General features: G+C 40.7%; 1 protein-coding gene across 1 annotated transcript in view; it reads left to right on the top strand.

Moving 5' to 3' along the window:
• The window catches only part of Sorcs3 (sortilin related VPS10 domain containing receptor 3), a 186,356-nt gene that overhangs the window by 81,061 nt on the left and 91,790 nt on the right, over nt 1-13,505 (top strand). Inside the window, exons 6-8 of the mRNA XM_052182067.1 lie at nt 3,820-3,966; nt 5,747-5,849; nt 10,768-10,844. Of these exons, the coding sequence (XP_052038027.1) occupies nt 3,820-3,966; nt 5,747-5,849; nt 10,768-10,844 (327 nt within the window). The remainder of the gene's footprint in view (nt 1-3,819; nt 3,967-5,746; nt 5,850-10,767; nt 10,845-13,505) is intronic.

The raw sequence follows: 13,505 nt of genomic DNA, 5'->3' as shown, positions 1-13,505 counted from the left end.
TGCTGTTATAAAAATGCCCACAGGTATGTCTTCAAACACATATATTTGGACATGAATGTTGGGATCTTGAAAGAATATATTTCTAACTTGGGTTGCAACCAAACAGTGAAAGTTCTTGGCCTGAAAGGCATAGTGGTTCAGTGGATCAAACTGATCATCCAATTGATTATACAAGACATGAAGCCATGAATCATCCCAGACATGACATACAGATCATGAGCCATTCACACACAAATGGAATGTGGTTCAGTTTTTCAGGACAGTTAGGAAGACTGCTATTGTATTGTGTCTTAACTTCAAGAGAGACAAGTTCAGGGCAGAGTGCAGAGATTTCCACAGAAATGACTCTTTCCTACAATGTTTGGTCTCCATTCTCTTGATTTTGTCTGCAGGAATTTTTGTGTTATTCAAAGAAATTTCCTATCTTAGTGGGATATGGCACAAGCCATATTCTGTTTGGTTAACATGCTCATCCTTGGTGTGTTTGTACATGTCTGTTCTCAGGAAAGGATGTCCCAGGCTCTCCCCAGCAGCAGTGAGTCATAGATCCAGAAACAGACCTGTTTATGTTCCACCAGGAAGTCAACATCAAGGCCCTGAGTGTGAGTTGCAGGAGGGCAACAGATTTAGGAGTGAGCTTGGTGGCTAGAACACCAAAAATGTTCCCTTTTGCTAGGAGGATCTACAGAATGTAAAGTAAGATTCCATGTTCTAGAGGAAATATAAAACATCCAGATTTAATCAGCATCTTTTGCAATGGATTTTGTTGTTATTGATTTTCTTTTTGTTTCTTTGTTCATTTGTTTTTATTTTTTAAGACATGGATTCTCTGTGTAGCCCCGACTGTCCTGGAACTCACTATGTAGACCAGCTAGCCTTGAACTCAGAGATTTGACTGCCTTTATCTCCCTGAATACTGGGACTAAAGGCATGCACCACCACTGACTGGTTTTGCAGTGGATTTTAAAGAATAAAGTTTTTTTTTATTGGATATATTTTTTATTTACATTTCAAATGATTTCCCCTTTTCTAGCCCCCCACTCCCTGAAAGTCCCATAAGCCTCCTTCTCTCCCCCTGTCCTCCCACCCACCACTTCCCACTTCCCCGTTCTGGTTTTGCCCTATACTTCTTCACTGAGTCTTTCCAGAACAAGGGGCCACTCCTCCTTTCTTCTTGTACCTCATTTGATGTATGAATTATGTTTGGGGTATTCCAGTTTTCTAGGTTAATATCCACTTATTAGTGAGTGCATACCATGAGTCACCTTTTGAGTCTGGGTTACCTCACTTAGTATGATGTTTTCTAGCTCCATCCATTTGCCTAAGAATTTCATGAATTCATTGTTTCTAATGGCTGAATAGTACTCCATTGTGTAGATATACCACATTTTTTGCATCCACTCTTCTGTTGAGGGATACCTGGGTTCTTTCCAGCATCTGGCAATTATAAATAGGGCTGCTATGAACATAGTAGAGCATGGATCCTTATTACATGGTGGGGAATCCTCTGGGTATAGCAGGATCTTCTGGAAGTGAGGTGCCCAGTTTTCGGAGGAACCACCAGACTGATTTCCAGAGTGGTTGTACCAATTTGCAACCCCACCAGCAGTGGAGGAGTGTTCCTCTTTCTCCACACCCTCTCCAACACCTGCTGTCTCCTGAATTTTTAATCTTAGCCATTCTGACTGGTGTAAGGTGAATAAAGTTGGGGCTTGGAGAGATGTTTATAGTCTTGACAATGATGGTTCAAATACCAATGTCACTTAATAAGACAGGCACTAAGAATTCTGGCTTCAAGGAATCTGGTGCCCTTTTCTGGCTTATGTACACACTCCACACATAATCTCTCACACGCATACAGGTAAATAAATGAAATTAACCTTAAAAAATACCCAGGCTGCTTGGGAATGTGTGGGACCTGAGTCTTCCTGAAATACGCTGACTGAAGCTAATGAGAAAGAAGGGGTCCAGCCCGGGGCCCACGCCTCTTGCACACTGAGTGCCATCCTCTTTACACAGCTTCTCTGCCTCTATCTGCAGTTCAAGGTAACAGTCTAATCATCCCTTCTATCTATCACCGGCTCATTGTCATTTTCCACTGGTGCTGTCCAGTCCTGATAGTTCTATTCTCCTCCTGACATTCTCTGTCCCTTTGTTTGAGATATTTTTGTTTGTCTTATTTGGGTTGGCATTCTCTTCCAAGGCCAGTCAGGTTACTACAAAAATGAACTATAAAAAGCTCTTAGTTCATCGAATAAAGGATGTCATTTAGGACATGAGAAGAAAAAAAAATTCTGCCTTAGTGAAACTCCTCCTTTCCTCCCACTGGTGTTCCTTCAGAGCTGTGGTGAATTTCAATGAACCAGGATCCTTGAAGAATGTAGGATAAAGAAACTTAGAACTTCGACACATCTCAGTGTTGTCCAGTGTGATAATTACTTTTCTTGTTGCTTTAACAAACACCTGGCAAATGGAAATTGAGGAAGGGAGGCTTATTTATATTGGCAAACAACTTGAAGGACAGTGTTTGGTGATGGGAAAGTCATGGCAGCAGAAGGGTGAGGTGGCTAGTCCCATTGGGTCCAGTCTGGAAGCAGAGATAAATGAATAACTCTGAGCTAGCCTTCTCATTTTTATTCAGTTTGGGTCTCCAGTCCATGAAATCACACCATCCTACATTTGGTATAGAATTTCCCTCCCCCATCAAATCTTTTTTTGGAAACACCCTCAAACGTATACTCAGAGGTATCTTTCTATAAGGACTCTAAATACAGTTGACAATCAAACACATCCAGCAAACCTGCTATTCAACTGTGTGTGTGTGTGTGTGTGTGTGTGTGTGTGTTTCTACTTGGATGCATACATGTAGCACACAAGCACTCATAAAACCCCCCACATACTCTACCTTCTTTTTAATACAAACATGCATACACACACAAACAATTTTATTTATTACATACACACACACAAGCACACACACACACACACACACACAAATGTTGTTTAAGTTTTGGCTTTGGAATATGCTGGCCATTATACAGATCACTTTCTGTTACACGATATTGTCATCCTAAGAATCTTTTCTCCTTTCCAGGATATAAACTAAAAGTTCAAGTGGAATTTTCATTTAGCCTAGGGTGCATTTAATAAAGAAATCAACTCTGGCTATTTGTTTTGCAGTGCTGTTCTTTAATCATTCAAAATAGGGCATGAAAATCCCAATACATTAGGAACTCTGTTAAGAGCACTCTGCATTGACTCACAGGACCTTTGTGGGTCAACTAGGGAAAAAGGGAGAAACAACTGATTTTAAAGTCACCTAAAAGATGACATGTAAATTGCACAATGTCATACAGTGAGCTAGAGATGTGCATTGATACTAGCTCTCTATGTTAGATCATCTGTGACATAATGTCTACCTCATTTCTAAGAAGTATTAGCAGGCTGCCATAAAGGCTGTTCCCTTGGTGACTTCAAAACCCGACTGTCTACTAGAGCACCTTGAGCTAACACAGCTGTCTCTGGAAGAGGCAAAGTCTTTGGTCATTATGAGAAGAACTATTAATGGTACACTAAAGATAATATTCTATGGAACAAAGAACAAAGGCAGGCAAAATGGAGAAAATCTGGTGTGTAACATAAAATGGGGCATGTAAGGATTTGGTACAGGGTACAAAGGCAAATCTTGGGGAATATAACATTTGTTACTCCTTTTCTGCTGTTCTATAGCCTATGTAGGATGCCAATGATTCTTTCAGGGTGTCTCCAAGGCTACCACCTTGGCCCAACATGGTTCTCCATCTCTCACCTTTTTCCTAGGTAGCAGGTATCAAGGGGATATTCCTGGCAAACAAGAAGGTGGATGACCAGGTGAAGACATACATCACTTACAACAAAGGCAGGGATTGGCGGCTACTGCAAGCTCCAGATGTGGACCTGAGAGGAAGCCCAGTGCACTGTTTACTGGTCAGTTATCCAGACCCATCTAGAGTTCACAGGGCAGGTAGCTACCCTGGGGATATTGTATCAAAGGCTCTCTTCCTTTATTTGGAATGTGTCTGGTGCTGAGTAATATTAGGATCGCAGGGCTGCAAGCTGAGTCTACTGCTCAGATTGCATGAAAGACCAATTGCATACGTTTTCATTTATAAGAAACAATGTCCTTAGCTGTTGGTAAAATAAAGATGTGGAAAATGAGCCTGAGCTTGCTAATAAAAGTTCTAGATAGGATTCAGTAGGGCTAACTCTTATGTTAACCGATCGATGGTTCAGTGCTAAATGGTAAACAAGGAAACACAGCAGGGTCAAGACTACACTGAATTGTCAGTTAACCTATTATTAGCTTTAGAAGGTTATCACTGTGAGAATGTTGAGGCAGACACAGTGGAGGCATGATGTGGAAGAGGACATTTCTGCTTCAAGGTGCCTTGACGTAAAGATAATTAACAAAAATACAACCATCAAGTCCCTGTTAGTGAATGTTTATACCAGAAGTCATTCTAACATTTCAGATATGTGGCTGAGTTTATCCTGAGACAAAGTTGTCTTCTTCCATATATTTAAAGAGATTTATTAGCCAAGCAACTTCTAAACATTGTGTGAAAATCTAGTATAATCATATCTAAGTCAGAAGTCTGACAAATAGATTTGTCAGAAATCTAGTATAATCATATCTAAGTCAGAACTTAACTTTGTAAGTTTTACTCCAATTCTACACTTTATTTTATTTAGTATTTTCTGTGGCTTTAGTTTGGATACCAGGAAACCCACACAAATAGCCGCCTACTCATTAGAGCAGCTCATGGAATCACTGGTTGATTTATTTTCTCTCTGTCTCTCTGTCTCTGTCTCTGTCTCTGTCTCTGTCTCTGTCTCTCTGTCTCTCTCTCTCTCTCTCTCTTTGCTGTTGAAACTTGGTGATACTTCATCTTACTTTTTTCATCTAATATTCTCAGTATCTCAATTGGTCATCATCATCATTATTATTATTATTATTATTATTATTATTTTGGTTTTTGAGACAGGGTTTCTCTGTATAGCCTTGGCTGTCCTGGAACTCATTCTGTAGACCAGGCTGGCCTCAAACTCAGAAATCCTCCTGCCTCTGCCTCCCATGTTCTGGGATTAAAGGCATGCGCCATTACCGCCCAGATTCATCATAATTATTTTTATTTTATACGTTTATCTCTATATATCACCAAACTTTTTTCTATAATGGGCATAGGAAAGTAAATGGAAAAGAGTCCAGTGTTCAGTGAATTTCAGATAATGGCTTAAAATGTTTTAAGTAAAATTATGAACAGGCTTAAAACATACAAACACAGACAGAATATGGTGCAAGAAACTTATTGGGAACATGGACTTTGTCATGTAGTTTTTCCATTTTCTTATGCTGGTGGTCCCTAAATATGCAGACCTTGATGGTTCCTACCATATCTGGAAGGACACTTGTCATCCTCTGTGAAGGTAAGGTCTAACAGGCTTCCTAAAGCTAACCATGAACTAGACCTTGAAGGCTGGATTGACTGCAGAAGAGGGCAGAAGTCATTTGATACTGAATTAGAAAAAGGGAGGAAAGATCTAGGGTAATACTTGTGACAACTTCTAATGTAAAGTGCTGTATTCATCAGGCAGATGGGTCTGAAGTTCAGCATCCACACTGATCTTTCCCTAGAAAATGCCCATCTGCAGGGAGAGGGCATGACTTGAGTTTCCTGGAATTAAAATATTTCTTTCTTCCTTTTAGCCGTTCTGTTCCCTACACCTGCATCTGCAACTCTCTGAAAACCCATATTCCTCTGGAAGAATCTCCAGCAAGGACACGGCTCCCGGACTTGTAGTTGCCACAGGTAAGAAATGTTCTCTGGATTTCTTTTTCTCTAACAGCTTCTGGGATAAGGTTTGTGGTCTACTTGTGGGTCATGAATTCACATGAGCTTCAGATGGAAACTTCCCAGAAAATGAGCAAGATTGTTCCCTTTTCAAAGCCCATCTTAAGAAACTGAGATGCAAAGAGCTTTGGACAGTCTTAGCTTCTAGGTTAATTCATCCTGCCCCAAAGTCCCAGAGGGGTCCTCTGCATCCAGTGAAAGGTCAGCATTCCTGTCAAAGTCAACTGACTGACCAGAGAGATTGTAACAGGGAATTCTCAGTTTGAGAAAACATGCAGTACAAACTTTCCAGCTCTCCAAATATCAGTTGGGGCACTTTTCTCTTTACACAGAATATACTTTACAGAAGGTTTCAGCCCAGAGCTGTTTTTAATCAGGAGGGTCTCTGGCGCATGTAAAGGTTTGATTACACATGACTTGGCAGGGAGCCTGGGGAAAGGGGAAGAAAAACTTCAGGTCGCAACATTGGAGCCACTGTCCACTGAGCATCAATCAAAAGTGGTGATGTTGCAGTAGCTCTCAGATGAAATGAAAGTCTCTGGGGAATGTGCCTGGATTAGCATGCATTTCATTTGCATGTTTTTAGGAATACATTGTGGGCATAAAGTAAGACAATTCTAATCTTAGCACTTACAGCTCTGATGTCAGAGAATATGCCCCACCCTGCCCCCAATGAAAGCACATAAATTCCCATTGACTTTCTAAGGATATATGGTTCTCTCACACCAATCCAATACTGTTACTTCTGGATTCCCTGTTCTTGTAGACATGGATTTCCCTCTCCAAAGCTCCAATCCAACCAACTTTCAATCCCTAACAATCATCAAGCACTTTAATAAACTGAGAGGCTAGCAGAGCCTGCTGACTTTATGGGTAGCTTCACTTCACTCAGTGTGGACAGGATCCAGCATGACTAGCATCACTCTTCTCAGAAGCACGAGAGACTGAGATGAGCGCAGACTCTTGCTTAGACAGTGATACGTAAACCGGAAGTCCATGAGTTAGTTATTCAAGGTCAGGGGCCATTAGCCTATCTGCCTCTTATCAAAGTCTATAGGAGACCCAAGGCTGGAACAGAAGCTATACTTGGCAATAGTGCTCACTGATAAATGTAGACATTTTAATGTTTCTAATGATACCCAGGTATTACTCAACCCAACCACTCTGAACTTTTGTGCTTAAGCTGGCAGAGTGGGGAAAATAGAGCTAACATAGCTAAGTATAGGATTAAATGAAGGAATGAATTTCAAATGCTTTCGAATGCTCAAGATCTATCGACTATTCTGCATAAGATAGCTACCATCATCCGTTATTCTTAATGTCAAAGCTGTGTATGCATGAGAAGAGGAGAGTTTGTTTTTCTCTTTCAATGGGACCTATAATTATATGCTTACATTATACATGCAATGAAATTCAGGAGCCCTGTCATCCTGCTCTCTAAGCTTAGCTCTGACACTTACTAGAATGGGGAGTTTGGCTTACTTTTTAACTTCAGAACTTCATATCCCCATTTGTAAGACAGTAATTGCTATCTTCCTTATGACTATAGAGAGAAGATTCATCTATAAGAATGGGTACAGTACTCAGAGTAGGTGACACGGTATTGACCCCATGCACTCAAATTAGTCTAATGTTATGTCTTTAATGACTTAGCAGGCATTCAGGCATTAAATATTTATTTATGAATAGTTAGTCATATATATATCAAAACTTACTAATTTCTTTCCCTTGCCCACAACCTTTGGAAGCTTGTTGCCAGCCATGGAGCAGATGGAGAGCTACGACATAGTTCAATAAGCTCTTGAGCTAACCTGCTGGCTTCTGCCTCTGCATGGCCAGTTTCCATTACTTTTCTGGCTTTCACTGCTGTGCAAGGGGTTGGAGAGTGTTCTTTAAACACTTACCTTACATTCAAACTCCTATCCCCTCTTTCTGCCTGAAGAGCTCAGGGCTCTGTCTCTCACACTCCCCATTTACTCTCTCTTCTCACATTGTCTTGAGGACTGGTCTCAAGCAAGCTGTGAATAAATGAGCGCACTGAGGTTCCTTCCCACCTCTGTTGAGGACCTATCTGGAAAGTCTAGTGGTTACTTTTAGCAGGAGTGTTAGCATCCCCAATATCCTGAGCATTGGCTCCTACTCCTAGGGAAGAACTTGCAGCTCCATGGCTCACAGTAGTGTATAGTCTGAAAATAATGTTCCTTGCCTTGATTATGCGGTGATGGGGTAGATGAGACAATGGCAGCTCTCTTCAATTCATACATTCTGAGACAGAAGGCAAATGGGAGGCAACATCCTTCTTACTGCAGAAAAGTGGTTAATCCCGTAACCTTCAAACACAATTCACAAGCCACCAACTGTGTCACTTCCATGTCTCACCCATGCCTGCACTGCCCCCTATAACCTCTGAATACCCACACTTCATGATGCCCCATGCAGTTGCCTATGTATGATTTTGTTTTCTTTTGACATCACTTTATGTATAGTTTTTGACATCATCTGGGAAAGCATTTATAACCCAGAGTGCTCCAGAATTCTTTCTCATTATTTCACAATGGTCTAAGGAGCAGAGAATGGTTATAATGATAAGAAACAGCCAAAAGAAAGTTTAGCAAAGCTACCTCAAATTTCAGTAGAATCTTGTTTGTTTACAAACTAAGTTGTTGAAGAAAGAGCCCTGTTTTTCCTCTCTCATCCCTCTTTCCTGATTCCTAGATGTTCTTCAGTTAGTTATAGCTAAGGTACCTTCCAGTACTCTCAGCAAACACTCTGCCTAAACTTCCTTCCACTTGTCTAGCTTACTGGCTGGTTTTGTGTGTCAACTTGATACAGGATGGAGTTATCACATAGAAAGGAGCTTCAACTGAGGAAATGTCTCCACTGGATCCAACTGTAAGGCATTTTCTCAATTAGTGACCAACGGGGCAGGGCCCCTTGTGGGGGTAGAAACTAGGTAGAATCTCTGGGCTGGTAGTCTTGGGTTCTATAAGAAAGCAAGCTGAGCAAGGCAGAGGAAGCAAGCCAGTAAGTAACACCCTCCATGGCCTCTGCATCAGCTCCTGCTTCCTGACCTGGTTGAGTTCCAGTTCTGACTTCCTTTGGTGATCAACAGCAATGTGGAAATGTAAGCTGAATAAACCCTTTCTTCCCCAACTTGCTTCTTGGTCATGATGTTTGTGCAGGAATAGAAACTCTGACTAAGACAGCTAGGGAAGCCCTTTAGTCAGGTTTTCCTTCTCTGACAACATCACCCAAGCTCTTGCTATTAGAATTCCCTATGGAGTCACTTAAATACTGAACACAGCCAAGCATAAAATCATGCTGGAAACATCTACTCTGTTATTCAATCCAGAACCTAGTTTCTGGTCCCTATAATTAGCTATTCATTTCTCAGAATGCTCTTCAGATGATGGGAGATACTTCTGAAACCAGACTTTATGAAGTGGACTTCTTACCATCACAGAACTGTCAAATCCATGTAGAGAGGAGGCTTTTCAAGCGAGGTTGAAAATATCAGAACCAATGTCTAATGAGGTTAAGAAGCAGGAGAATAGATTCTGAGAGGCCATGCTAGGGATGGTGAATGCAGAGCTCTCTCTTCCTCTCTCTCCATTCATTCCTCTTTCACTCCCTCCTGTTTTTCTCTGCAGACATTATTAAAATACCTAATGGATTATTGTACTCTATTCTCTTGACAGCACATATGACTACCATATTCTTTTTACCACAGTGTAATCAGTAGGGACCATGGAACCATGACTTTCTCCACCTTTTTTCTTTACACATTTGGGCTGTTCTCCCTTATACCTGTGCCCTAAAGGGATGAATTTCCAGACAGATTTCTATCTCTGCAGTGGCTCTCAATGCTTCTCGCTCTCCTTTTACATCTACTTCCTGAGCCCCAAGTGCTAGGGTTATTTTTGGAAACCCGAGTGTCAAAACAAGTTGGCTAGCTGTGTGCTCCTTGATGCTGATGGGAGCTTGACAGGCTGTAGAGCCTGGCTTTAATTTCTCATTTTGAAGTATTAAATGTCAGGAGCTCAATTAACATTTTCATTATTGCATTTTTATTGTGCTCTTATTTAGGTTACAGATGTGTGGAAGCTAACATTCCCTTCCTACTATGTTTAATGAAAAAATACCAACCAATAGGATAAGCTCTTACATGTTTAGGGTACTTTTTTTTTTTTTTTTTTTTTTTTTTTTTTTGCCTTGTAAGGGAAAAGGATGTTTGTCTTGGCTACAGACTTTATAAGGTCATGTCCAGTGGTGCCTGGAATTACTCCTCATGCAAATAAGGCAACTCCAGCTCCCTGGTCCAGGCACACTTACTGCAATAGCCCCAACTGACCCCCAAAAGCTTTAAATAGCCTTTGTTCCCTCCAGTAAACTGAACCAGTTCTCTGAAGCATTACCCTGGTGTGTGTTGTTTACCAGTGCACACACACTGTCTGTGCCCTCCCGTCCCAGCTAAGCTTCCCTCCCTATAGTCCAGTCCAGTGTGCAATGGGCCTGGCTGCCCGAAAGGCAGACACAGAAAAGCCACTTTGCCAGCTTCATGGTACAACACTCCCAAGCATTTTGAAACCGTCTGGGTAGTCAGGGGGAAATAATTCCTAAGTTCTTCAATATCTAGTCCCGGAGTTCTACTGTCTAAAGATGAATTAGAGTCACACTGTATACTTGCTTTTCCCATAATGAGTTATTTTTCCTGCTGGATTTTTAGTTCTAAGTGATCTTTAGAAAAAGTGTTCAAGAATTAACTGTAACTGAATTATCCTTCAGGGAACCTTTACTCTGATGCTTCTCCTCTAACCCTAAGCACACCTAAAACATAAACTTCCTGACAAATTCAAAAGATCTTCTTATGTTTCAGGTAATATTGGCTCAGAACTCTCCTATACGGATATCGGTGTGTTCATCTCCTCTGATGGGGGCAACACATGGAGACAGGTGAGCAGAAGATTCAGGAAGAAGGGGGATGGTTAGAGTAAAATCTCCCCTTCCTGTAGATTCTTAGAGTCCTTACGACTTTGTAGTTGAAGAATCTTTGACTAGCTCCCCAGTTTACTGGATTTAACTGGCAGCTTAGAGGGGTCCTGGTGAGTGGGAGGAGACCTGGACCTGGAGAAGGAAGACCTTGACTTGTGCTGGCTGGTTATATAGTCCCTTCAGCAACATGTATATAAGAGCCTCTGGATGCTAATGCCGTTCTGCTTCCTGGGGATACACTGATGAAGCTGTTTCTGTCATTAGCGTGCCAAGGAATCTTGGCAAGCCGCTCTCATCAACTTCCTCCATCGATTTCTTTATCTTTAAAGTGAAAGGATTAGAATGTCGAAACCAGAAAAGCCATGGAAGGCAGTGATAATTTAAAAGTTATATAGGCTTAGCCATCAGTAACTATAAGACAGCTTAATACACATATATCTACAGGAACAATCAGTTTAGTGTTATAAACAATAGACCTTGGCATGATGATAACAGTCCCCACATAGCCACTCTGTATGTGGTATATGCTGAGTGTGAACTGCATTTTGTAACTTTAGTGTAGGTAGTCACATGTGACTACTTTATCAGTCAACACAGACATATTTAATGCCAGCAAGATATCAGGCAAAAGCCTTAAGATTTGACGTTCCTTCCTTTAATGAGTTCAAATTTAAATGGAGGAAATAATTTCACATAAAGCTAAATATAGTTCAGGGTGATTGTATTATTTTAATGGTCTTATGATCATGGGAATAAGAATGAAGAGTTAGTTCTATTAGGGAAACTGGGAAACAATAATTATAGATTCTCTCTTACTAAGTCTTAGAGATAAAATTTCGAGTTGAGGAAGAGAAAGGAAAGGCACCAGGTATCTTGCTGCAGATGAATTCACTATTAGGTGTCTTGCTGGTCATGCTCCAGTTTGGATGGCCAGATTAAAGCTGGCATCACCACCACCACCAGTATCACAATCAGCCTCTCTGCCAACATTGCCACTACCACCACCATAAAAGAATGCTGGGTAGTTAACAGATGCAACAGCTATTTTAAAAATAGCGTTTGTCAGATTCTGCTCCAAAGGCTGTAATCCTGTGGCTAGAGAACAGGCATATGAATGGGTGTCAACCTTCAAAATATAAGATAACATATTGCAAGGGCCAAAAGATGTCAGGATCTGAAAAAAAAACTCATCTAATAGAAAGAATCATCATTGTTTAAGAATCTAAGGTAGTAGTACCACACACGGCCATGTAGCCACAGCTGTATCCTTTCCTGTGCTAGTACCATGTTGACTTGCTTCTTCTCTTTCTCAAACTAGCAGAGCTTCCACTTTTCACATCAATGCCTGGCAAAAGGAAGACTTATCAGTGGCCAGGATGACAATATTAAGAAGAAATTGTGAGGAGCACTTTCTTATCCTCATATCCTTAGCTTCAGTCCTGCATTCCCATTACAGAGCCATCCTCTGACTAGCACTGTAGACGTTACCTTTCTGTCATATGTGAATTGCAGCCTTGAGTTCACTGCCTGTTAAGACTAGCCATTAGTAAGGCATTATTTTTTAACTGGAAAGATAAATGTGAAGAATGAAAATAAAGAATTCCAGGACTCAGAAGTTTACATCTTTACAGTGTTCATAAGTGCAGGAGATTGTTATTCCTATTTATTCTATTCTATTCTATTCTATTCTATTCTATTCTATTCTATTCTATTCTATTCTATTCTATTCTATTCTATTCTATTCTATCTCTCTCTCTCTCTCTCTCTCTCTCTCTCTCTCTCTCTCTCTCTCTCTCTCTATCTACATGAGTACACTGTTGCTCTCTTCAGACATACCAGAAGGGGACATCGGATATCATTACAGATGGTTGTGAGCCACCATGTGGTTGCCAGGAATTGAACTCAGGACCTCTGGAAGAACAGTCATTGTTCTTAACTGCTGAGCCATCTCTCCAGCCTCCATCTTCCTACTTCTGCTTACACTCTTCTAGTCCTCCTCCCCCAAGTCACCATCCTAAGTTCTGCATCTAGGCCACATAAGCCAGCAGCAGAATTCCCAATGTCTGCTTTCCACTATAAACTCTGGAACTAGAGTTCTTTGTTAAATACTGTCCCTGCTCAAGCTAGAATCATATGGCATAAGCTTTGGTATATGTAGAATTAAATCTGAGCAACCTTGTATTTTGCTGGTATTTAATAACCATCTATAAAAAGATAGAGATGCATAACACTGAATACATGTACCAGTGAATGAACAGGTTAATAAGATATGGATAAATAGCTCAGGTCCTGACTTGTCTTAAGACCCTGGAAGAACCATAATTTAAGGTGCATTTGTAAAAGTGGTTCCTGGACACCAACTTTGGGTTTCCTTCCAACTTATAGAAGAATGTAGGAGGTAGTAACAAGGTCTAAATATTCAATTTTTTAGGGTTTTGGAAAAATTCCCTTTTGAGTCCTAGAAAAATAAACATTAAAAGGGCATAGAGGCAGAGGAACACAGGGCATATAAGTAGCTTATAAAGAAGCAAAGATAGGGAAATTTCTTTGAAATCATAATCTTTTGGGGGTGGAAACGGTTACCTAGTTGAGCATATACCATATCACTTCACCTTCTTATAG

Source organism: Apodemus sylvaticus, chromosome 1 (genome assembly GCF_947179515.1).
Source record: "Apodemus sylvaticus chromosome 1, mApoSyl1.1, whole genome shotgun sequence".
Classification (NCBI taxonomy): domain Eukaryota; kingdom Metazoa; phylum Chordata; class Mammalia; order Rodentia; family Muridae; genus Apodemus; species Apodemus sylvaticus.
The sequence above is the reverse complement of the archived record's forward strand: the minus strand, read 5'-3'. Positions and strand labels throughout refer to the sequence as shown.